Source organism: Rhipicephalus sanguineus, chromosome 8 (genome assembly GCF_013339695.2).
Source record: "Rhipicephalus sanguineus isolate Rsan-2018 chromosome 8, BIME_Rsan_1.4, whole genome shotgun sequence".
Classification (NCBI taxonomy): domain Eukaryota; kingdom Metazoa; phylum Arthropoda; class Arachnida; order Ixodida; family Ixodidae; genus Rhipicephalus; species Rhipicephalus sanguineus.
In genome coordinates, this window is record NC_051183.1 from 156138011 (window position 1) to 156163330 (window position 25320).

Consider the following 25320-nt stretch of genomic DNA (forward strand, 5'->3'; position numbering starts at 1 on the left):
AAAAAAGTGTGTTTATGAACTACGCCGATAGCTGTGACGCTGTGATTTGCCGCACCTATATACGGAACAAGCTTGTCCGCGAAAAAATCTCCTACAGTCTGAGTGAAGCGAAGCAAGTGTTAGATGATGCAGATTTCTTGCATCTTTGCAAAGGAGCGGGAAAACCACAAGACTTCGATGGCGTGCCGCTCACGGAGAGACTTAAGCAGCAGACAGTTCAGGCGGATGGCTCCGCATTCAGCGTCCACTGCAAAGGAAGTGTCAACGCAGAGGGAAAGTGTATGTTTTCAGGAAAAAAAAAACATGTCCCATAGCACATCTAAGCTGGTTTTGTGGCTGGTTTCCTGAACTACTTGTTGGTGTCAAAAAGTGTCGCATTTTCACTATACTGTGTAATTTATAACATTGCCTGCAGGGTCAACGTGCATTCCGTGCAAGTACCTGCGTAAGGCCCTTCTAACAAGAAAAAGTCACGTGAAGAGGAGGATGCAGAAGAGCAAACCCTCTGTAACAGTGCGGCTTCTCAGACAGAAGAACAGGCGAATGGCAAGCAAACTACTCAGTTTGAGATCATGCATCGAGGAAATGAGAACAAGAAACGAATCAATTGAAGAGGAAGTACTTGAAAAAAGCATTCTCAGTCTGCCACGAAAGCAGCAGGCTTGCGTAAGACAGTGTTTTGAAGCCTCAAAAAGAGCCAGCACTAAAGGCATGCGTTGTAACGAAGAGTGGATGCTTGAATGCATATTGATGAAGCTTAAAAGCCCTCGTTTGTATGATCACATAAGGAAGCATGAGATCATGGTGCTGCCGAGCAGGACAACCTTAAAGAAGTACATGCGGACATATCGGTCATCATTTGGGTTTAACATGAAGATAATGAGCATTCTAAAGAAGAAAGCTTCGAGTATGTCGGTTTTTCAGCGACACGGCGGACTACTGGTTGACGAAATGAAGTTGTCCGAGCACTTCAGCGTAACTTCATTGGGCCAGGTTCAAGGCTTTGTTGACCTTGGGGAATTCACGAAGCCAGAAGACAAATACAAGCAATGCGATCATGGAATGGTAATAATGTTCGTTCCATTCGTAGGAAAGTGGACACAAATCGTTGGAGTTTTCGCCACGAAAGGAAACGTCAAAGGGGACATTTTGTTAAAAATATTGATTGAGGCTGCCATTATAGTCGAGAAGGCTGGTCTTTTCGTTGATTACATCACGTGCGACGGGGCCTCCTGGAACCGCAAGATGTGGAGACTCGCAGGTGTGTCTGCATCTGCCAAAAATATTATTTGCAAAGTGGATCACCCTGTTGATGCTGAGAGAAGGCTACACTTCATTTCAGACTTTCCGCATTTGATAAAACGCCTGAGAAATGGGCTTGTGAAAGCGGGCTTCAGCACACCAGAGGGGCAGGTATGTTAATTTATATTTTCGAAAGGTTCTGTGCGTTCTGGTACCTATTCCTTCACTGCTTTCATATGCTACTTTTTCAGGTCACCATGCGACCTGTACGAGAAGCATTTCAGCTGGACTGTAACGTGCGGACTCTTAAAGTAATGCCAGGACTCACCGAAGCGCACTTAGACCCAAATTCGTTTGAAAAGATGCGCGTGCCGTTTGCATTCCAGCTGTTTGGGACAAATGTGCTTAGGGGAATGACTTTCTACAGGAAGGACATTGAAAGAAAATGTGGCAGCATAACCGCTACGCAAGAGTTTTTCCTGTGAGTAATTGTTCCCTAGTGTTTTGTTTAGGATATTAGGATAAGCTAGAGTCATAGTAATTTATGTGTTTTATGCAGGAAAATCAACAAACTGATTCATGGGGTGACATCAAGATTTCCCGCAGAAGCACTCAGGCCTGCTTCCCCCACTGTTATAGACCTAGTTAACTGTCTCGATTACCTGGACAAATGGGAAGCCTGCAGCCCTGGAAAGACGGGATTTCTTAGTGACTCCACGGCGACAGGACTGAGAGTCACCATTGCCAGCACTCTCTCATTACTTCAATACCTAACAGAAACACTTGGATTCAAGTACATAATGACTTCGCGTCTCAGTACCGACCCCATAGAGCACCTCTTCGGCATTGTTCGACAGTCCAGTGGCTGTAACGCGCACCCGTCGCCAGAGCAGTTTCTGATCACTGTGAACTGCCTTTCATTCTACAATATTGCCAGAAGTGTTGGCGGTGCCAATGCAACTCCCGACATCGTCAGTTCACTGGTTAATGTGCACGACAGGACGAACGCAGGCGTCACACCAAAGAAAATCGATGAACTGCTCGCGCAAGGCAAGTTGGATGAAGCACAGAAGTGTTTGGTTTCAACCCCAGCTCCTTGCAGTCACCACTTGTCTTTAGTTGTAGAAAAGAGTGACTCACGACTGGTCTACTACATGGCAGGTTATGTAGCCAGGAAATGTGTTCTGAAGTTCGACTGTACATCGTGCAGGGACCTCCTTCTTTTAAATCCAAGTGAAGCAGCACAGAATAGGCTCCCGTCAGCGTTCACAGAGCAGTGTGACTGGGGCGGTCTTCTATATCCATCAAAGGAGCTTTACACTTTCATCTCTACACTTGAGGACCTATTCACAGAATGTTTTAGTGTCAGCAAGCTTCACACAAACAGCATATCCGATGTTGTGGCCCTTGTGAGCAAGAACTTTCTTCCTTCCAACACCGTGGGCTGCACAATTCACAGTGAGGAAATTAGTCTCAAAGTTGTTTCTTTTTATGTTCTTACGCGCCTGCACTTTTTGGTTAAAGGCCTGAACAGTGCTAACAGCACAAAGCGTCAGAGGGCCAAGCACCTTAAATTGAGCAGGACTACTTAGATGAAAAGTGTGCGCAAACTCATGACCCTTGAACTCACTCACGCACATTTGTTGCCTATGTATCCTGTTGTAAATAAAATGTTCCTGTTTGTTTTCAAATACAGAAGCAGTTTTTCGCAGACTGATTTGTTAAAAGTACGCGGATTCACTTTAAAAACTGGATAAGAGCGCAGGTGCATCAATAGGTTTGTAGGCGGCCAGCCAAGCGCGCTTGCGGCGCCCAGGTGAAAGTCGCAGTGGCGCCACCTTCCGTCGTCGATGCAAGTGGCCTCGCCGGAGAGCTCGCCCTCAACCCACTACCCCTATCTAGTACACTCTAGTCAGAAGGTCCGTTCAGGCGGGTGATTTGAAGTGCGCTAACGCCGCGCGGACCACTAAAACGTGGTTTTCTTTCAAAATAAGCAATTCCTTGGTACGAAACAAGCACTACGGGGTTTGTGCAACGCTATTGCAACAACCAACGTCGACTTAATATGTGCCTTTAGTGTCCCTTTAACTAAGCGCTAGTAATGGGACAGCAATAACGCTATCTCTGACCTACATATTGTTACAAGTACGCAGCGATCATGCAGGTAAAGAGCCATCAGTGAGAGAATGGACAAATCTGTGGGAATGCCGAGCATCAGCCACCAAGTGCCAGCAGGAATTTCAGACTGTTTCTCAGTGGTGCAGATGAATGAGTACATAAGTAATGGTACAGGAGGAATCGGCATCGATTTCATTAATGTCTAGGCCTAAAGTCATTGGCATATTTTGCTTTCTTCGATTTTTTTAGCATTTTTAGGTAAGACGTTTTATCATGCACCCACTATATTTGATTCAGTACCTCGCATTAATTTTTCTGAGATGTTCATATTTCTTTAGAATACAGAATTCCACTATTTGAACACCCCTAGTGATTATGCCGTATACTTGGTTGGCTTATGGGTTTCAACGTCTGAAAGCAATTCAGGCTATGAGAGATGCCTTTGTGAAGGGCTCGAGGCAACTTCGACCACCTGAGTTTCATGTGTACTGACACTGCACATCACAGAGGTCTCTGTCATTTCACCTCTATCGAAATGCGACCAGGATTGAACCCGCTACTTTCGTGTCAGGCTCAGCAGCCAAACATCGTAACTACTAAGCCACGGCTGTGGCCCTAGAGATTATGCATGCATTGCCAAGCAAACAATATGGTAGCAATTCAGACACGTTAATCTTGTGATTAGTCCTCAGTCAACTGATCCAAATCAGTCAAAGCGATATTCTTCACATCCTTGGGTCATCTTGTACGTCCAAACAAGTACACCTTCAACACTGTGAAAGATGTGGTCTTTAGTGTTTTGGAGCATGAAAAGTTTGCATTTGGAGAAAGGAAACCATGGTTCGGAGCATTCAAACTGCTCTGAACAATGGTTTTCTTGCTCTGAATAGAAACTTTTGCATGCATGATTTAACTGTATGCATGCATGCAATTAATGACACATATAAAGTTTTGTATTAAAAAATACTTGATTTTACACTATTGTGTGCAAGAAGAATTCTATGCTTCTTGCACACAATAACCTATTATTAGCAGTAAAATACAATTTGATATCACAGTTACATATGACATGTGTCTATGAAGAAAAACAAATTATTTTGGCATAAAAAACTTAAATATCACATAGAAATGTACAGTGAATATTACTATGAAACTTAAGTTAGTGAATTGTACCTGCATCAAAACATGCAAAAGTTCGATTATGCAAGTTATTATAAAATGAGATCAGTTAAAGCGAGGGACTTGATCAGGTAGTAGCTGTTGGGATAATTCAGTAGCCAACGTGAAACAGAACAGAATAATTGCACAACGAAGATGCTATAGGCTAATGCCGCAGAATAACATCATTCCGACCTCTCGCATTCACTTGCACTCTATGGAAGCCGCTACATGTCACGAAGCAAGCAAACATGCGTGATACCTAGCAGTGTGCTAGGAATGATGCCTAACTGCAATCATGTTTAGGAAAAAAATACTATTTATTAATAGAAACACATATACTGATGTGAAGTGAAACAAATTTCAAAACAAATGCCGTCAGTGGCAAAGCAGCACACTATGAAATTGCTCATTCATAGGGTGCCCCAGTCTGCGGCACACATTGCAAAGCGTTTCCTTCTTAGTACGGTGGTTCTCCTGCCGTATCGGGTAGAGGGCTGGCCCCTTCAGGATACCTGAAAAATGATGCACTTCTTGTGAGACTCTTGAAGAAAACATATTCATCCAACTGCACTCGTGTGTAATGAAAAGCGCTGCTTCGGGGAGGGGGGGGGGGGGGGTGAGAAGATTGTGGAAATCAGGGCATGCCACTGCATCTATACACTTCAACGATACTGAAATTTATACGCAAAAAACATCCGTCACTCGAAACAGATTGTTGTGTTTGCAGTGAAAATAGGTTCCCAGAGCAAGATTAAAGCCCTACTGACAGCAAATTTAAAGTTGAAGAGTAAGCTTGTTGAACAGCATGTTGCAGGATTTGAGCATTAGTAGTTGTAAATATGGTGCCATCTTCGTGCTTCGATGAACAACTGGTTCGCCGTGTGTTGATGCCCCGTCATGACGGTGTGTATAGCGTACAGGACGGCACATGCAGGAGAACAAAGATAAATCCAAAATGGTGAACGACTGGGATAGTTGGTGAAGCACAATCTTTAAACTGGCAGAGTGCCTCTCAGTCCCCTCCGTATTTTTCACTGTCAGTTGAAACTTGTGGTGCATTCAGACGATGGACCGAATCCTGATGTGGCGGGGTGGACAGTGCATAAGTTGACCTCCCATCAGCGATTCTCCTCATCCGCGCCTTGTCCGCGTGGCTCGCGGACCGATGACCCCATCTAAATCCCCTCCATCGCGTCTGCTGCCACTTTTTAAAGTAGCGCCATCTATTGTTTCGACGCCGACGCCCATTTCTGGTTCCGGAGCTTCCAGAAGAAGTTTTTGAACCACTTCCTTCTGGTTTTTCCTTCCATCTTGTTTTTGCACACGCGAGAAAGCAAATATTTCCTTCTCCATTTCGGAAGTGTTGTTTTGAGGTTCGTTCTAAACTGCTTGCCGCCGAGTGAGTTTTCGCTCGGTGTTTCTGCGTCGTGATGGCATGGGCGGGCATGACCGAATGGGGTGGGTGCATCAACCGGAAAAGCAGCAGAAACATCATGGCGGCACTTCGGCTTCCGCTGGGCGGGGAACCGGTGTAAAGGGAGAGGACAAGTTGGCGCTACTTAACCTAGCCGGCCGAAAACGCATGGAGGGGCTTTAACCCCAACCTGTTTTTCACATCGGGATTCTGGCGGCGGAACGCTGCAGCTTTAGCGGACAAACAGGCTGGCAACCAGTACACTTTTCTTCTGCTCGAGCCTTACGGCTGTCTTCGCAGTTGATTTCAGCTCTGCTGGCGCTTCTTAGTTCAGTTTATTTCTGGGGTCGCATTCTAAGACGACCACCTTTGAGATATCTATCACATTTAATACGCGCTGATTGGCAGGTTGGAGAGTAGCGGGTAAGTTGTTGCTTCAATCATTGCACATGCAGGATTCTGCGGCAGGCAAAGTGGTGCTGTCGCCGATGGCGGTTGTCTTGGAACACGGACCATGTTTGAACACTGATTTTGAGGTCAAGATGCGAACTGAGAGAAGGAAACAATGTGCAGCACTGCAATGTGCACTGTCGGTACCTGTTGTGCGCAAAAGAAGAAAAAAAAGAAACTGCCAATATCGGTGCATCACTGTGTCCTCCCTTCGTATGTGGGGCCCCACGTGTGACAGCAGCGAGGTCAGTCTCCAGCAGCTCTCTGTAAAGCAGATTTTCTTTTCATTCAGCCATTCCGCCAACAACACCGATTTCACCGAAACAAATTACAGTCCTCGACAAAGCTCGGCAAGCTTCACGTTCTGTCGGCTTCCACGTTGTTAAATACTCTCAAACCGGTCTGCTGCCAGCGGGCGCAGGTGAACGCAAAGTCTGCGGTAAAGAGTAATCCGGCTGTTCTCTCCTAGGGCACCGTCCGCCGTGTGGATGCGCCTGCAGGTGGATTATCCGCGGATTAGCCGTCTGCGTCCACGACAAATCCGGATTCGGTCAGTCGTCTGAATGCGCCATTAAGAACAAGGAGTCAAACAAAAGCAGGAGTGTAAGGTGGGCTCCAAAGAAGTACCCTAATAGACGACATCACTACTTGGTTGTTTTATCTTGTTTAATGTCCCCAAGGAGACACAGGCTATGAGACACATATTAAACTTCTGATTAAGCAGTTAAGAAATAGTAGTTGTTGTGAGATCTTTGGAATTCAAGTGCGTCCTGTTAAATTCATTGCAGATTTAATTGCTAAACCTCTAGCTCATGTATTTAACCTTAGCATTTCGAACGGTATATTCCCTGTTAAACTTCAGAAGGCTAAAGTTTGAGTCGTGTACAAAAAGGAGACAGGAATCACTTAGCGAATTATAGACCAATTTCAATATTGCCCGTATTCTCCAAAATTCTCGAAAAAGCTCTGTATTCTCGGTTGGTGTCTTTTACCGATAAAAACAACATAATCACAGAATCTCAATTTGGCTTTCGTAAAACTATTCCATGCAACTAGCACTCCTTAATCAAAAAGAACTTATACTGCAGAACATTGAAGACAAGAAGTATGTGCTTGGTATATTTAGACTTTACGAAAGCATTCGACTCTCTTAATAGAGATATTCTTATACAGAAATTAGAATTCTATGGCATTCGTGGTCAAGCTCGACAAATCGTCCTATCTTATCTTAGTCACCGTAAGCAGTGTGTCTCTGTTGACAACACAGTATCTTGATTTAAAAGCACTTCCTCTGGAGTGCCGCAAGGTAGCATTTTAGGACCATACCTTTTCAATATATACATTAATGATATAGTTAATGTGGACCCCAATGTTAAATATATTATCTATGCCGACAACACGACGCTTTTTTTGGCCGACGATGAGAGTGACTGCTTATTCTAGCGCGCTAATCAGGTTTTGCTTAAGCTGGCAGAATGGGCGTCGTGTAATGGTCTAGTTATAAAGGTTTCCAAAACGCAAGCTGTTGTATTTCGGGCAAAATCCAAGAATTTTGTACCGTGCAATTCACTCCTGCTAAACGGAAGCCCCATTGAAGTTGTTACCAATTTTAAAGCTCTTGGTGTAGTATTTAATCAACATGTATGGGACTCGCATACTGAGCATGTAGCTAACAAAGCTGCTCTTGCGTTAGGACTTCTCTACCGTCATCGCGGCTCATTGCCAATAAAGACCAGACTTTTAATCTACAACTCTTTATTTATGTCCTACATCGAATACTGCTTTCTTGTTTGGGAAACAAACATTTATACAAACATTTTGAAACTTCAGAGAATCCAAAACAAAATAATAAGGGTAATTACTAACACTGCTGCCGATCATTCAGCTGAACTGTTACTTAAGAAGTATGGCTTAATTAGTTTAGACAACTTGTATAATTTTAAACTAAGTTTGGCACTACGGAATGAAATTAAGAAAGACACTTATAGTCTACGCAACCTGGCTAAACTAAAAGTAAATGCGTGTAGCTGTAACACTAGGTATCTTGAATATTGGGATGTGCCTCTCAGCAGAACGAACTATGGTGAAGATAGACTGTGCTGTCTCATTCCTAGAATTTTAAATCATTTTTATGAATAGAACATACATATAGAGTACTTCACATTCGACCAGCTTAAGCAATATTACATATAACATTAATTCTATGCTTTATTCTATTTTTTTATCCTCTTTTTTTGTGACTTTTCTTTCTTACTTTTATTCTGAAATGAACTGAAAAGTTTCACAATTTGTCTACTGTATAAGGATGTATGCAGCATCATGTACTATTTACTCACTGTATGGTTTTCTTTTATATATTTTGTACTACTTTTCTCGATGATAATAGTGTGCAAACTTGTTATTTTAATGACTTGTATATATAATTTTTTATATTCTATTGATGTATTAATAGTATGTCTGTGGCCAAATGCTAACCGCAGTCCAAGATACACGGGGTGAGAGCTTTGTCAAGCTGCCTAAAAGGAGCCTTTTCTCTCACTCCTCATGATCTGCATTGCTCATGAAATAAACGTCTATTCTATTCTATTCTATTCTGTAATGCTGAGAGCATCGGCCTCCACTACCAGATGCACAGAGTTTGAATCCTGCCATTCATACAGTTTGGACATTTTGGAGCACTGCTTTTATAGGGTCCCTGACACAGTTTTTTGATATTCTGTCAGTGCTTAGGCTACTGCAACATCAAAGCAGCTATGAGCAATCAGATGTTAGCCTCCTTCCTCAGCACCCGTTTTTCCTTCTTAGATGGTCACACGCGCAGCAACCGCCGGCGATGGCAGAGCGCTTGATGGGTTGAGCTGCGCTTCCCTCTGCATGACCTCTGCAACCAACCCTGGCAGCGTAGCGTCCGCTGCCAAAGCAGATCGTGGAGGCCACATAGAAGGAAGGACACGGCTGAGCTCTGCACCGCCAGCTGCTGCAACAGTATCAGCTGCTATCTCCAGTAAGTCCCTAACCTTCGAGCTCCACGACGTAGGCGAAGTAGGGGAGGCGCCAAGTCTGCCCCAGACTAAGTCCCGTCATTCTTTAACGTGCAAGCTTATGGCCACGCACATTTTTGACCATAATGGCGGCCAAAGAGAGCCCTGACATTGCATTCAAAGAGCTGTTCACTTCCCTCCTTTACGCCGAGAAGCAGGCCGTTGTGAGAAACGTGTCATCGCTTCATTTTTATTTTTGGATTTTGGACTCTACCAAAGGTGGATGGGGATGCTTCAGCCAAACTTGGCCCCACTAATGGAGAGCCCTGTGTAAACCTATGGAAAGAATATTTACAACAATGAAGCAAAGTTCACAACTGTTGCTGGGACTCTTCTTCTTGTATAGCGTGGTAACGTTCACCACACATCCTCTCTTACTTTTCGCAGTCTTCCGCAAGCTATTAGCCTTCCTTACAAAGCTGATGTTTGACAATTCTGCCTTTTCTGAATAGTGATCTGCTAAATCAGTCAAATCTGTGGTGAGTGCTTCAAGTTCTTTTTTCTTTCCTTCTCGTGTTGTCAATTTCATCTTTGATCACATGCGTTTTTGAGTTCCTAGCGCCATCAAGCTTCTCCCATTTTGGAGCTTCAATGCATGCATTGCAGTAGTTCCTGGCGGCCGACACAGATGTCCTTAGCTCCTGCATGGTGGAGACACTCGGAATATCACCAACGTTGTCCACTGCATCACATATGATGCATTCTGATATACAGGACAAGGCTCCGAGGTTTTGACGACACTCCACAGCTTGCCATATGAAGAAATTAGGGCAGCAACCTCACAGAGGGACTCATCCAACCTGCTAAGCTCCTTTCGAAACAGTCGAAGCCGATTTCTTTCTTTTTTGAAACAACTTGGGATACTCATCTAGAATACAGCACTGCTGCTTTTAGTCACATCTGCAGGCTAGGATGAGAGTATCAACCATTTCCCTAGGCCTCCAAGAGACTCATCTGGCTAGCAGCACGCGAGCTGTGGGTCCAGGGCAGTCACACCTCCGCATGGGATGACCTTCCGAGAATTCCTATTTTCTCTTTTTTGTCACAACTATCAAAAAAAGCTTGCATCCTACTTTGAACTGGAACACATCTTCTGCACTTGCTTTGTACTGTTTGAGTCCGAACGAGCAATATTTTGGTGAGTTTGAGTCCGAGTGAGTCCGGTTGAGAAAAAATTCAATGAATCTGAGTCCGAGTGAGTTCTAAGGGCAAAATATATTTCATGAGTGAGTCTGAGTGAGCTCCACATTTTTTGCCGACCTATGGATCTAAGTGCACCTTTTCAAGTGGAACAAGATCTGTTTCCAGTGAAGTGCGTATTGCAATGCGCCATTTCCTATATGAAAGCCCACGACAAAGGAAAAGTTATTTCACACGCTAAATATAGCCGCGTGTTGTCGTTTCGTGTGCCTGAGGCCTGTAACCGCGGGTAGCACAACGAGAGGATCTGCAGCTGGACGTCGATCAGAAAAAGTTACTACGGGCTTAAACGAGAATAAATATGGACCTCAAATACAAGCTTACAGACTTTTTTAATTAAGCAACTAAACGTATACCTAATAATGTAATAACAATACCTAGGGTTTAACGTCCCAAAACCACGATATGATTATGAGGGACGCCGTAGTGGAGGGCTCTGGAAATTTCAACCACCTGGGGTTCTTTAACGTGCACCCAAATCTAAGTACATGGGCCTCAAACATTTTCGCCTCCATCGAAAATGCAGCCGCCACGGCCGGCATTCAATCCCGAACTCCACGTATACCGACTTTGTCAAGGTAACAAAACGCAATCATGGTGTATGAAGAAGTGACCGTTACAAGAGCCAGCAAAACAGGATCACAGAAGAAAATTGCGATTGTCTCTCCCATTTTTCTATTGATCAACATAGGGGCATGTCACATTTTATCGTTAAAATCTGGTAAGAATACATTCATGTGGATCTTTATTTTCTACCCGTGAAATCGGATGCACATTAGACCTGTGCAAATACCGCACTTGAAGACAGTTTTTATCATATTGACCAAATAAATGCACTTTCTTGTCATTCTCCCCCCATTGTAAATCTAATTGCTTCAGTGTTTTCAAGTAACATACAGTAAACCCTTGTTACAACAAAGTGTACGGGACACCGAAAAGCTTCTGTATAAGCTGTAATTCGATAAAAGTGACTACTCAATGAAGGGTGAAAAAGCAGAGCTTAAATCAAGCTACAATTGCGAGGAAGCCTAAACGCGAGACATTCTGGGAAGAGAACTTTCACTGAGGTGCAAAAAAGGCAGTTAGCTTTGTCTGCCTCATGTTTTAGCCGGGTGCAAGCAATCCCTGCTATTTGCTCATGCACTGCGCGATGCCATGGTTGCCGTCTATGCATTGAACTTTCTTCTGCAGCAAATGGGGGCAACTTCGAGTCTGTGCCACAGTTGGCATTTCACGTGGTCGTTCATTCATCGGCCCTTCGTCTTCGTCTGGGCCACCAAGAACAGGAGCATCAGCCAACGAGAATGGGTTGAAGTCACTTTCCACCACTTTGACGTTGATTCTATGCACCACCTCATAGAGACCACAGTAATTCTAGCCATTTACAACAGCCTCTAGAAAGCAGTTCTTCCAGCTTCTGCTGAGACTGTTCTGCGTGTTCCGCACAGACCTGGCGTTTTTCAGGCGTGGAAGCGGGCTTCACTCTTTTGGAGCAGCTCACGGAGCAGCGATAATGCTGTCTTGGAGCAGCTTTGGAGCACCAAAAGGTGTGTTTTGGAGCAATGTAATTTAGTTTTGGAGCACATTCCTAGGGTAAAACATTATAGGTAATTGAAATTTATATTTCTGGTAAACACAAAAAAATTCAGATGGTGTTTACTAAACATCGAATAGTGATGAACCAACCATACTTGTATCTTTCTATGATTAAAGCAGCACAGCTTGCGCAGCACTAACTAAGATAAAACAAGAGATAAGCGATGCTTTGGATAGCTACACTTGACTACCGTAAAATTTCGAGCAAGAGCCATTTCAAATCACACTAGTAATGTCGTATTTTCACGCCGTTCCGGGAGAGCGCAGCCCCCCCCCCCCCTCCCGCCTTGTCTTCGTACCCTATTATGTAGCATCAATGCAACAGTAGCCTCCTTGAATACCATCCAATCCTGCTTAGCAGCCCAATCTCTAAGCTCCTGCGGGTGAAATTTGTTGTAAAAATTTGATTCTTTGTTCTCCCAAATGAATATCGCACCCCACACTTAGCGCAAGACACCCATGACAATTTTCAGGGCTCCATGAACAAAAGCATGGCCTTCGAGATCAGTATACCAAGATTGTAGCTATGACGATGTAGTCAGCTAATGTAAGGCCTTCGAGGCCGGTGTTTGTTGCTTAGCGTTGCTGCGTTGGCGCATCATCGGAGGTGCTTCCATGTCATGCTTCCTGCGGTTTGATCGTGTTGCCATTGCATTTGTTGTGCTTGAGGGCCGTTGTTATGCGTCATGCCAGGAAGGAAATCGGGAAGACTTGTGAGGAAGTCCGCATGCATCTTTTTTTTTTCTTTTTCGGAGAAAAATTTACCGCCGCCGTCTTGAATTTACGTGCTGTTCCGGGAATCTGCCCCCTGCTTCCCTCCACTTTGCCGGTATTTTGGCTTGTTGGGGGCAGGGGGGGGGGGTGGCGGGATGACGCTTTTTCTGAATTTTACGGTAGACCTCACACGAATGAAAAACGTTCATGTTTTGCAGCTGACATGAAAAACAACTGAAGAAAAACGAGGTTTAGGCTAATAAAAGTTACCTTTGTTCCAAACACAATGAGACTCGACAAAAATAACTTCCCATGAAACACAAAACCTCTACAAAACTCCTTTGAAACGTTCAAAACCTCTATAAACCTCCATAAACTGTTTTATGGAGGTTTCATGTTTCGGGGGTTAAAAAAGCTAATGCTCCCGTTCTTAAAGCCCCACAGACGAGGTGAGAACCCAGAAGAAAATAGAGATAAGCAATGCATTGCGTAGCTAAACCCAACTACATTTCGAATAATTTTTTTATGTTCATATTAACGAAACACCAGCTGAAATGTACAAATGAGAAAACGAGAAAACTGAAATCTTCACAAAATTCCGTCACCGCCGGTGTGACAATGGAAAAGTGACTGAGCAGCTACTTTCCAGTAGCTAGCTCTCTCCTGCCCTTTACCGTTCACTAGCTTTTTCGTGCCGTAACGAATGTCACGGAGAGCGCGCCAGGTTGATATGAGCTCACTCGGGCGTGCCACGCCAAAGATGCCAGTGGCACATGAAAGCACCAAAGGCCGCCTGGGAGCAGTTTTGGCTCAATAATGCGTTTTTGAGCAGATTGGCGCAGCAGAAGCGGATTGGCGCAGCGTGGCGCAAATGGCGCAGCACTTCCACCCCTGGTTTTTGTATCTACATTACGGTGTACCAACTTGCTCACTGCACAAATTCCAGTCAGAACATCAGCAGGATTTGCTGGTTCGCTGTTGTCACCATCTCACTTTTACGCAATGTTGCAGGCATTTTGACAGCACTGCACCTGTGGCACGGCATGCTTGGGAAAAACACGAGTATGAACACGCGGGGTCTCATAATTGTATTTTAGATAAGCTATTTTTTATAAAAACTGCTACTTATAGCCACAGCAAATATGATAACGTCTTTGAAAGTTTGCACTCCTGGTCACTCAACCAACAGTCACTGCAGGAGAGCTAAGAAGTAGCAAATACACACCGGTCTCTCTCCTCCTTTGCTGCTATTTCCCGTTTTTCCTGCCACGAGAGCGCCTTGATCTCTTCCCGGCAGTCTCTGCATGGAATATGAAGGCGAGCGAGGTCAGTGGCAGAATCAGTGGAAAAATGAAACGATAAACAGGTAACGCAAAAAAAATATGCATTCACTTGCACTCTACGTGAAAGCTGTAGGAAGCGCGGAGCAGTGATTTGACTGTCCTTCAGCGACGCTCGCGTTCCCCGGCAAACGCGCGCGGGTGTTGCAAACGTGCAGCCTGCTCGGCGTCCATGGTGGGAAAGGAAACCTTTATTTGTGATGCAGTGGTGCCCTCTCCCCTTCTCGTCCTCACAAAACTCCTCCTCACCCTCACTGCCCTTTCTCCTTGCTATACTATACACTCCGTTCTTTGCAACTGGCGCGCCACCGCGCGGCCGTCAGAGAAGGCAGTCGGTGAGAGCCCGAGCAGAAGCGAACGCTTTCCCGCGCCCGCTAGCACGCAATTGTAGGTGTTCTGTGACGCAGTCATGAACTGCTGCGTGATCGGTTGTACCAACACGTACACGTCGTGCCCTGTGGGAACATTTCACCGTTTCTCAACTCGTCCGTGCTTTATTGGGCAGCAGCAGAAGTGGATAACGGCTGTGCGACGAAAAAAGTCAGCTTGGTTCCCGCTCCCTCTGCCGTCTCGCGTTCTGCGGTTTTGTTTTCCTTGTGCCGCTGGCATCAGTACATTTCAGCCATGACGGTACAAACTGGGAGCCCTCCTGGCACTCGAAGATATGCAGTGCACATTTTGTTGGGGGTGTGCCGTCCAAGGATGTGTCGTCCCCGTCGTACGTGCCAACGATATTTCCTGACGAGTATCGTAAGCGGTGCGTGCTTGCTGAAGATAAGCTTGGACGCTATGAAAAGTGGGAACTCCGCAAAATAGACTATCTTTTTAAACTCGCTGTCAGCTATTGACATTATGATATGCGATTAGTTTCTTGACGACCCCTCAGCTAATATTTCGTCAGTTGGTGTGCTCGACGGCTCGTGTGACCGATTTGGTTTTAGTAGTGAAGCTTGCTGGGCAAGTTCGTGAATCAAGACTGTAGGAACAGCCGGAACGTAAAGTACGGGACGAACGAGAAACACATACGACGACACGAGCGCTATCAACTGTGTATTTCCTGTCATGTCGTAAACGCAGGAAATAAACAGTTGATAGTCAGCGCTCGTGTCGTCGTATGTGTTTCTTTTACGCCCCGTGCTTTACGTTCGCGCTGTTCCTGCAGTCATGATTTTAGTGCTGGCGGAAGCACAGCTGTTCAAGTAGAGATGCGCTAACTGGGAGTCGATCCCCTTCTTCCGAGATGTTGAGGGACAAAAATGTCAGGTGGTCGCGGCCCTTCGGAAAGATCCTAGGATTAAAGCAGAAAGACTACGGCTGGGGTAGCCCTACGGCACTCGGATGCTCACCTCGGCAGGTGCAATGAGCTTGTGTGACGTTCCTGGTGGCATCGAGCTGGAGAGAAAAGAAAGATACGCAAGGCATTTTAATGCGGCTCAAGATTTATGGAAGATTTTAATGAACCTTATTAACTCGCCATCTACAATTCACAAATTTGAGGAATGCAATGCGAGGTCAGTAATTTGCTTGGTTGATTTGTTAGGACCATTAATTAAGGGGCGAACTGAGTTACGTGGTATATTACCGGAAATACACCTAGTGACCCGGCAGCGCTTTGCGCACTCGGTAGGATCAATCTAGGATGCAGAGTAACAAAACTGCAGAGTATACACGAAAAAAAGAAACGAAGCTTTGCGAACGCTGTTGCGACGGAAGCGCAATGTTTGTTTCGGAAAGCAGCATAAACAACGAAAGAGGTTGTAGCGAATGAGGGACACTGATGGTGGCCGAAGTGACCGTGCCATCATCGGCGCCACATCAAGTGAAGCGAAATACGAAGCGGGGCTGATCGTAACAAGTTTATTTCTCGCCCGCACCTCAAGCTCTTGGCACGAGCCGCGCAAGCGGTGAGGTAAAAACGATCATGATGAGCGATGACGATGCTGCAATAAGGTCGTTGCTACGCGCGACAATTTCAAGCAAAATACTCGGTGGCTGCAAATCGACATGACACGAAGTCGCCAACAAATAACCACGCCGCCCGGCCACACGCCGAAGTTTCCACGGCGAGTGGCCGTGGAGCCGTCGATAATTCTAAATGTTCTGAGCCTTTTGCAAGTACACGGGTAGTGGGCATGCACCAATAATATTCTAAGCATGAAAGAATGACAGCTTGTCTCGATAGCTATGGAGTAAGCCTCTTGTGTGACACACGCCTGATGCACGCATTTAGCCGTCAGTACTGGCGACGCCGTAGCAAAGCGTTGACTCACGTCAAAAACGTGGCCGCTCTCGTGCAGGTTTTCCCTTTTTAATGGTGGCATCGCAGAAGAACGATCCCACTACAATATCTTTAAATCCAGCTCGAAGCACTAACACGCCAGCCACTGGGGCTTGCGCCGCCATAGTTGTCAAAGCAATGAGGCACTGTTGTCTGCTAAGGCTCTCACCGTTGCACGCTCGCCACACCGCAAGTGGCGCTGCGTGCGTCTTTCAGGTGCCCTCTATAGGTCCCGAACGGAGTGTATACACGCCTATGCTTTGCTCTACCCGCCCCCTCCTCCTCCCCCTCACATCACTCCTCCACACCCTCCTTTCCCCCTTGCTGTACTCTACTACACATGATTATGCCATGCTTTACCTTCCTCCTTTTCCTCATCCTAACATTAATCCTCCTCGTACTTGCCATACTGTAGTACACATGACTATGCACGATTTACCCTCCCCTTCCTCCTTTTACTTCCTCACCCTCACTTCTCTTTCCCACCCGTGTGCTATGGTATGCTCTACACGGTTATCGTAAGCACTACCCTCCTCCTCCTCATTTTCCTTTCAAACTGCCTTGCTATACTTTACTATACACGTCTATGCTATGCTTTACCCTTCCCCTTTTCCTTTCCTTACTCCTCACCCTCACTTCCCTTCCCACCCCTTGCTATACTGCACTAGACATGGCTATGCTATACCTCCTACCATGCTCATTCCCACCCTCCTCGTCCTCACATCACCCCTTACCCTCACCACATTCTCCCACCCCCTTGCAATACATGGCTATGCTATTGGCCGCAAAATCAAACAGTCGGCACCTAGCGGCGAGTGGATGAAACCCCGTGGTGTGGATGGTTCCTTGTGTCGTCTGCTAGCCACACCGCGTTCGCATGTGTGTGTACATCTTGCACATCCTCAGAGGGCAGCTTATTCCGTTGTTTTAGCAGAGTATCAAATGCTCGTATGTATGCTTACACGATATTTAAAATACAAGCATTTTGCCTTCCGAGGCTTGCGTGCACTCCAATATGAGAGTTCATACACGTGTCAGTATGGCACTAGGTGTAATCATCGTACCCTCCTTTCGCCAAAAATCATTTCAGTTTGGGTGCCACTTTGTCGTTCAAGCACATCACATAGTGCATTTGGCGTCGTCCTAAACGAAAGTAATACTAAGTGTCGAGGTGTGAATGTAGAACTTCAGCTCTTAAAGTGTTGGCGATTTTGAAATCTTTGTGATACTGCAAAGCATGGACTAGCGTCTACAAAGCCCGGTTAGTGGTAAAAAAGACCACAAGCCACGCATTTCTATAGCGGTACACGTTTTCATGCTAACAGAAACGCACGAAGTTAACTTCCTATGATTACGCATAAATACTGGCTCTTCTTTTTTTGTAGTTGCTACAGCAAGAAGAATATAGTTAATTGGCTCAGTCGCGCAAATCTATTTATATTGTGGTATAGACAAACAACAAGTTAAACATGTACAAATAAAGCAAGAAAAATACATCGGGCACATTGCAAAACAAGACTGCAACTGAAGGCCAGCAACACATTGATTGGCAGATTGCGCTTCTCTCACACGTAATAGGAACGTTAGAATGGCTTTGTGCATTAACGTGGGAATGGAGCACGTGGAGTGCACAACGAGGCTGCAGTCAACGCGCTTTATTCGCCGATGAACAGCTCAGAGCGAAGCGCCGCTGTGTACATCTGAATGTGTGCCGCCAACTGCCTATCCACACTAACGTAGTGACGGTGCTGCCACCTCTAGCCCGATCTCGTGCCGAATAGATGACTATGCTTACATGGTTTTGCCTGCATTACGCCAAGCGACATGAGACGATGACGACATTGTACGATGACAGCTTATGACAGCCTGAGCCCCTAAAGTGCCCCGCACTTTAAAAAATGTTTGTTATAAGGTTTTCCCGAGCCAAAACTACAATGTGAGACTGCTGTCGTAGGGGACTCCAGAGTCATTTCAACCAGCTGGAGTTTTTAAATGTGCAACTAAACAAGTTTTCTTTAGCATCCTCTATCTTATATGTCATACCGTTATAGGTTTGCCTGCCTTTATGCATTGTTTCTCGCCACTCATACAATTGCACCCTTTGGAATGTTATACTTGTGACAATTCTTGTTGTCTGTATTGCTGTCATGAGTAAGAAAGAAGCACGCGAGGGAAAAAAGAAGACGACCCTCAAAAGTCAGCTTGATAGTCGAGAACAGCAGCTTTGCATGCCACCCAGCCGAGACTGGAATTTGTTGCCAACCAAATCAATGAAAGGGAGTAATCGCTCTATTATATTGTCACAACGAGGAAAGACGAGTCGGTATTGCGATTTCACAACAGCAGATGCTTCAACGTCGTCTTCTTCAGAGGACCGGTGGCTGCTGCTCGTGCTGCTCACTTCGTTGTCCTCTGTCGTCCCACCGGCTACTAATTGTAACAAGAACAGTGGCTGTGAGAATGAGGTTCTTAGGCTACATGAGTTTATTGTTAGTTTTTAGAAGTTCTGAAGTGATTTGTATGTCTTTTGTACACAGTTAAATGTCAGTATAATGAATTGATCAGATAATTTGGATGTGTCCTCTGGTCTCTACAAGTATTTGAAATAGCACCAAACTCTCGTCGATTCGGTCATATTTGGCCTCAACCAGGTTAATTTGGATGAACAATCCTCGTAGTGCGCCGAGTGTGAAGCGCCACGAATGTACAGCGCAAAATAGCAATAACGGCATGCGCGGACAGCCCAAACGAGGCTGTGCAGTCCGTATCGTCATTGTCATTAGAGCGATCTGTACGGCAATGACAGGGGAAAGAAATAATTTTTACTCAGTGCACGTGAACTGTGTGACGCTATCTATGATTGTATCGACTGCAACTGCGGTATAGTTTGCAGCGGCTGCTTTCTCATTTAATTTCCCATCGCGCAACAACTTCATATTTACAACTAAGATTTTTTTTTTATTCCGAGAAGCAGGTTTTAAAAATGCGCAGCTCCAATACTTGCTCATTTATTCAGGACCTCTGTTTTCACCGCGTGCCTTCAGAACTGCGTAATGGCCATTCGTGATTGTGCATTAGCTCGCCAGGTTTCTTCCGCATTGGTGTGGCCTCACTAGTTTCGTTCACACTTGTGTGTGTAAGCCGTGCATGTGGCTTCATAACTGCGTGGACGCTGCCTATGATTGCGTCGTCAGCAACCACGGTTTCATCCACAGCGTATGCGGCACTTAGTAGCTCTGTTTTGATTTGCTGCAATGCGCGTACATTGTCAGAAAACTCAAACATGGTGCAAGCTGTTGAAGATGAAATACTTTTAGCTGCAGTATGCATGCTGGCATAAAGCTCGCTACATTGCAGTGGATGAATGACAAGTTGACAGCTATTTTACCGGGGAAAAAATATTGTCACGTGCGTGTGGTGGTGAAAATTGTGGCTTTTACACAGCAGCTCTTGTGTAAAATAAGTACAGGATTCCCATATTCATCAAGAAAATTAAAGTGTATTGATGCAACAGACATTTGGCAATTGTTTTCTTGATACTTTCAATGTTTCGACATTCGGTTAATTCAGAATTTTTTCTGGTTCTGTGAACTCCGAAGTAACGGGATTTTGTTTATTCCAGTTATTATAACCTAATGCTCATAGAACATCGTGTATTTTTTGCCTCAGTATAATGAAGTGTGTCTATCCACAATTTCAATACATATAATGAAGTTTCCCCGTTACCACAGAGGAATCCGACGTGATCCACAGACACTTCTGATGGTGCCGGCGATCACATGGTCGACTTGGATGTGGTTTTTGTTAGCGCATTTTCCAAATCATGCAACGCAAAACGCTTGCTGGAGCTGAGCAGTGTTTTCTGGGAAGTGGCAGAAGAGAAAGGCTGCATCTCAACGCTCTCCTCACCTTTGCAGTGCAGAGAGGTTGAGAATTCGTGCAATTTTTACCATGCGGGAACCCTGGCGCACTGTATCGCGCACTACTCAATTGGCCTGGCACAGCATAGTCGGGTGCAGTAATGTTCTGCGCCGTATGAGCTGTTTGGTAATGTCGAAGTTGGTGTTTTCAAGTTACAAGCACGAGCAGCCACACAGATGCGGTGAATTCTTTTGCAAGCAACCGTGACAGCTCAGGAAACGGATGTTGCCACTTGTATCGCAGTGCTCACTCTTTGCGATCCCGAACTAAAAAAGAAGCTATTCGAGCCTTGTGAAGAATAGAATACATTCCTAGCAAAAGCAAACGGAACTTAGCCGCAGGCACATTTACCGATAATTGTTTTCTTTTTTTTGGTAGGGGTACCACTGCAACAAGTTCTCAGCCATCGAGCCCTATTTCTTTCTAGCTTCTTGCACTACAAGCCACATCACTACAATCTCCAATTAAATTACCCTATGTGGAGAATGACCAGTGGTGAAGCCGACTCAAAATACTTTTGTTGCGCCAATGCAAAGAGGCAACCGAACTTCGCGACGCCATGACGAGTCTTGAAGTTTTAATACGGTGCGCAATGGCATAAACAAAACGTAGCCATCATAAATGGAAGTGCCGTAGTTGAGGTCGTTGCTTCATGTTCACGCAACTTTGGGACGCAGCTGTTTTGTATTTGTGGCACGCAACGGCTTTCTAAGTTGCACATTTATCAGACTCGGTGGAGATGAAGTGGTTCAGTTTGGTGAACGTGATAGTGTCAGCGTAGCACCACTCTGGGCAGCACGCGAGGTTTTGATTAACCTATGGTGTAGTAGGAACGGCTTCACTTAAGGGGGGCACGTGGCACTTGTAAACATAGAAAAAAAAATTCCTGACCCATTGCGATGAAACTTGCCGACTGTATGTAGGTATGTACCAATTTCAAATATGGAATTCTTTTTCAAGCACAATGTGCAGTTTTTATTTCATGCACCTTGTTGGAAGCAAGATTACTTTTTTAAGTGAGACAGTTTATGAAGTAAACCAGCCCATCACAATTTCTGGAATGAAAAGTGCTTGCAGCAGTAGGAGAATGAATATTCTAACTCCATTTAAACATAAGCTGTTAGGCTGAAAATTAATGAGCAAAATCCCAGTCTTGACATCAGCTCACTCGTGGATGTCAACATGTGATAACTTTTTTACAAATGGGCTAAGTGCATACACTGTTGTTTTACTGCATGCAGTTATTCCTGATTACTGTTGATTTACTTTGTAACAGTCTCATTTTAGGTGGCTCCCAAAGAGGCACGTGAAATTACTGATAGTATTTTAAAAATTTCATCAATTTTCAATTGTGCTTTTATTTGTTGAGTGATTTCAGCTTTCTTTGGCTCTGGAGTGGGATAGATTGTTTATGCTGTGTCATCTCGCATGTCTCTTTCCGTCTCCTGAACGTCAACCTCGAAATCATGATCACATTGGCAAGCTAGCCAGGACCCACCTGTAATGGCCCAATCACTGATTTTTCAGGAGATTCGGCGATGGATTTGGAACGCTTGATGGCCATAGCAAAGAATTGAAAAATACCAAGGAGCAGACAATGATGTTTTTCAGAAATGCTCAGCAGGAGCAGGAGAAAGAGTGCAAAAGCCCAGCCAAAGGAACATAAGCTTGAGCATGAACAATGAGTTACAGAACTGAAGTTGCATTTAGGGCAAATACTAGGGGTGTGCGAATATTCGAAATTTCGAATATTTTTCGAATAGTGTTTGCTATTCGATTCGATTCGCACTCGAATTTTACTATTCGAACTTCCCAAAGACCAATACAGTCAACGTCAGATTGAAAGAGACCCCTTCAAATTTTTGATATGCTTCACCTCATTACACTCTCGTAATGCGGCAAAGCTGCCTTTCAAGCTCCGTTACGGTCGAACAGCCAAGAGACAGTCAACGTCCGATTAGAAGTGGTCCCTAGATTTTCAATATGCTTCACCTCATTACACCTACATATTGCGGCAAAGCTGCCTTTCAAACTCCGCTACAGTCGCAAATGTATTAAACTCAAGAAAAGGCTGGTTCCAACATGGAGATGAAAGATGCAGAAGAGGTGGGGGCTCAATTAATGCTGTTTTGCACCTGAAATTTGGGCAGGAAGTCGAAAAATCGGACGCCGAAGCTTTTTAGCATCCAAAATTTCAGATGTTCTTATATATCGACGTCTACGAGGCAGATTTAGAACTCCAGACTTGAAGAGAGCACACCCTTGTCCGCCACATCAGTTGGGTTTCCATAGAAGTTGAAAGAGAAGGAGAGGCTGAGGAAATGGCATCTTTGCCTATCACGTGTAAAGTGTTGTCGGCAACACTTTGGTTGCACCAAACCATGTACATAAATACAATTCAGTCTCTACATTGCCTCATTCTTGATAGGACAACTATGAAACACCACCCCGCCAGTGCTCCATCAACCTAGCGAAAAGAAACACTTTCATGTTGCTATCTCGTAAGGATCTGCTTAGGAATCCTCTCCAACTTTTTTTTTCTGCAATTTCGCTTCGAAGTATTCGAGAAACATTCTAGAAATATTTAAGAAATATTCGAAAAAATATTCGATTTGATTCGCACTCACACTTCAATATACGAATTCGCTTCGCACCCAAAATTTTGCTATTCGCACAGCTCTAGCAAATACATGTGAGCACCCCAGGACACGGGTTCTCCAGGGGAGGTGTAATCCAGCTCACAATCTCCCAGAGCAAGACAAATTTGCCCGGGATAGTTAATGGCACCTTTTATTCATCAGAGAGGCATGACCTCTATGCATGTTTGAATCGCTTTAAAAGAATAGCCACTGGGGAATGCTAGCACAAAAGCGAGTGGGCTAACTCCTTGAGTCTGCGTCTAGTAGGAGAGGCACTGAGCATTTTTGGAAGGACGCCAGCAGCAGACTCACCCGATTAAAACCAGGTACAGAAAACTTTATTACAAAGTTTCTGGCTAACTCCTGAAGGTTTTCGAGAGAAGTTTCGGTCGTGTAAGCCTGAGCGGCTGAAACAGGAAAACAGTTTGCGTGCCGTTTGGCCAGTTGTGTTTTGACAGATGGATCCAGCTGCCAGAAACCACGAAAGACTTATGACGGGGGTACATGAAAGAATGGTGGGCAAAGATTTTCTGGCTCAGTGTGGCAATAGGTTCGGGATATTTCTTTATTAAAAAAGCCGCATGGATTGGATCAGATTGCTAACATTTATGAAAAGCTAGTGGAAGCACATCAGATCGGAAACTTGGGATAAAGGGATGAGGATGTGACCAGGGCGCAAGAGGATAAGACACCCTATCCTGTCTTCTTTCTTTTTTTTTTCTTGCTTGTCTTAGTTGCGCCACAAATATCTTGTTAAGGATAAGACGAACTATAGGTGGCTAACTAACGGGAACAAGAAGCAGCAAAGGTGTTTCCTTTCTGACTGCTCAGTCAACGAGCCATCAACAGTCATGTGGGACACATCAGCCAACAGAAACGAAGTTACATTGTGAGCTCTCTAATATGCTTGGTCACAAGGCTGAGCAGTATAGGCGAAGACGCTGATATAAAGTGGCAGCAGTGGTGACGTCCCAAACTGTGCCAAATGAAGGACAGACGAATGCAGGACAAGGTCTGCAGCTTGCATAATGCGGAAAGAGGAAACAAATCAGCAAGCCCTTTGTAGGGAGGTGCAAGGACTGAGAGCCGAAGTCTTAGGAGAGATGGGCGCAAATACCGTGCCAGTCAGGAGGAGCCCCACGCATGGCAACCTCGAGGTCATGACTTGCTTGTGCTTTGTCAACGCAACTTAGTATTCTTCTTAACAGGAATGTAACGGGCATCAAGTTTTCAAGAGAGAAAATGCAAGTAAGTCACTGCTGTGCGAGCACAAAAAAGGGTGTGTTTTTTATGGTAATCCAGTGTACTCTGGCCCACGGTGACTCAAGCTCTGAGCACAAGTTAAAAATGAGTAATGGCAAGGGTGTAATGCCTGGTACTTACTTGTAGATGAACATGTGGCCATCTTCTATCACCTGGCTCGGCCACCATCTAAGGTGCAGCTCCTGTGACGATGCCCACAGGGTGTCCGTTTCAATCTTGAGGAGGGATGGCGTGGCGGGGAAGGTGCTGCGGCACTGCAATCCAGAGAAAATCGTGCATATTCCACTGACACCGAGGGAACCGCTGTATGTTAGTGTAAGCTAAGCTTTTCAATCCTAGTACATTCTCAGTGGTACCTCGGTAGCAGGCAACACACTCGAGAATGCCCAGGACAATGAAACTGTAGGCTTTTTCATGAGTACATTACCAGTGAACATCTGGCAAATGTGTCAGTTACCACCACTCATATTGTAGATCCTCTTTATTATCAGGTTCCTGCCTTAGATCTAGATCTCAAAAGATAGGTCAGTTTGTCATGGTGTTAGCACAACCCCATTTCTTGCTACAATCTTTCCCTTCAACCCGCTAGGGGCTGCTATGGCTGGCATGCTTTGTGAAAGTGGTGGTGCAAAAATCTTGTGAAGTCTGTCTGCTAGTACTGTGCTGTTGCTCTTCTCACATGCAAGCATATATGCTCCATTGGTCAAATCACCGTCTTGGAGTGTGTCAAAGCCATTGTCTTTAAAGGGGTACTGACCCCATTTTCTAGGCTCTTGATGGCTTGGCCTTTCATTTGACGCAAACAAAAACGACAAATGAAAATTTTCGTGTCAGTACCCCTTTAAGGTAAAGAGAAGTTATACAGGGAATGCACAAAAGGATATCACCAATTTGCTTGCGCGTTGTCCACGTTCATGGAGTGAAACGACGCTGCAACTTTCTG

The 25320-nt window shown here is 45.0% G+C and overlaps 1 protein-coding gene across 1 annotated transcript; it reads left to right on the plus strand.

Moving 5' to 3' along the window:
- Positions 1-585: 585 nt before the first annotated feature.
- LOC119403619 (uncharacterized) lies at positions 586-11939 on the plus strand. Its single transcript, XM_049418375.1, has 3 exons — positions 586-1413; positions 2100-2292; positions 11818-11939. The coding sequence occupies exons 1-3, from the start codon at positions 586-588 to the stop codon at positions 11937-11939; spliced, it is 1143 nt and encodes a 380-aa protein (XP_049274332.1).
- Positions 11940-25320: the final 13381 nt, after the last annotated feature.

Excerpts from the sequence above, each read along its gene's own strand:
- LOC119403619 (XM_049418375.1), top strand. The coding sequence starts at position 586 with ATGAGAACAAGAAACGAATCAATTGAAGAGGAAGTACTTGAAAAAAGC. Across the intron at positions 1,414-2,099 it reads TCAGCACACCAGAGGGGCAG|TCCAGTGGCTGTAACGCGCA; the intron begins GTATGTTAATTT and ends ATTGTTCGACAG. Across the intron at positions 2,293-11,817 it reads CGATGAACTGCTCGCGCAAG|CAAATGGGGGCAACTTCGAG; the intron begins GCAAGTTGGATG and ends TTTCTTCTGCAG.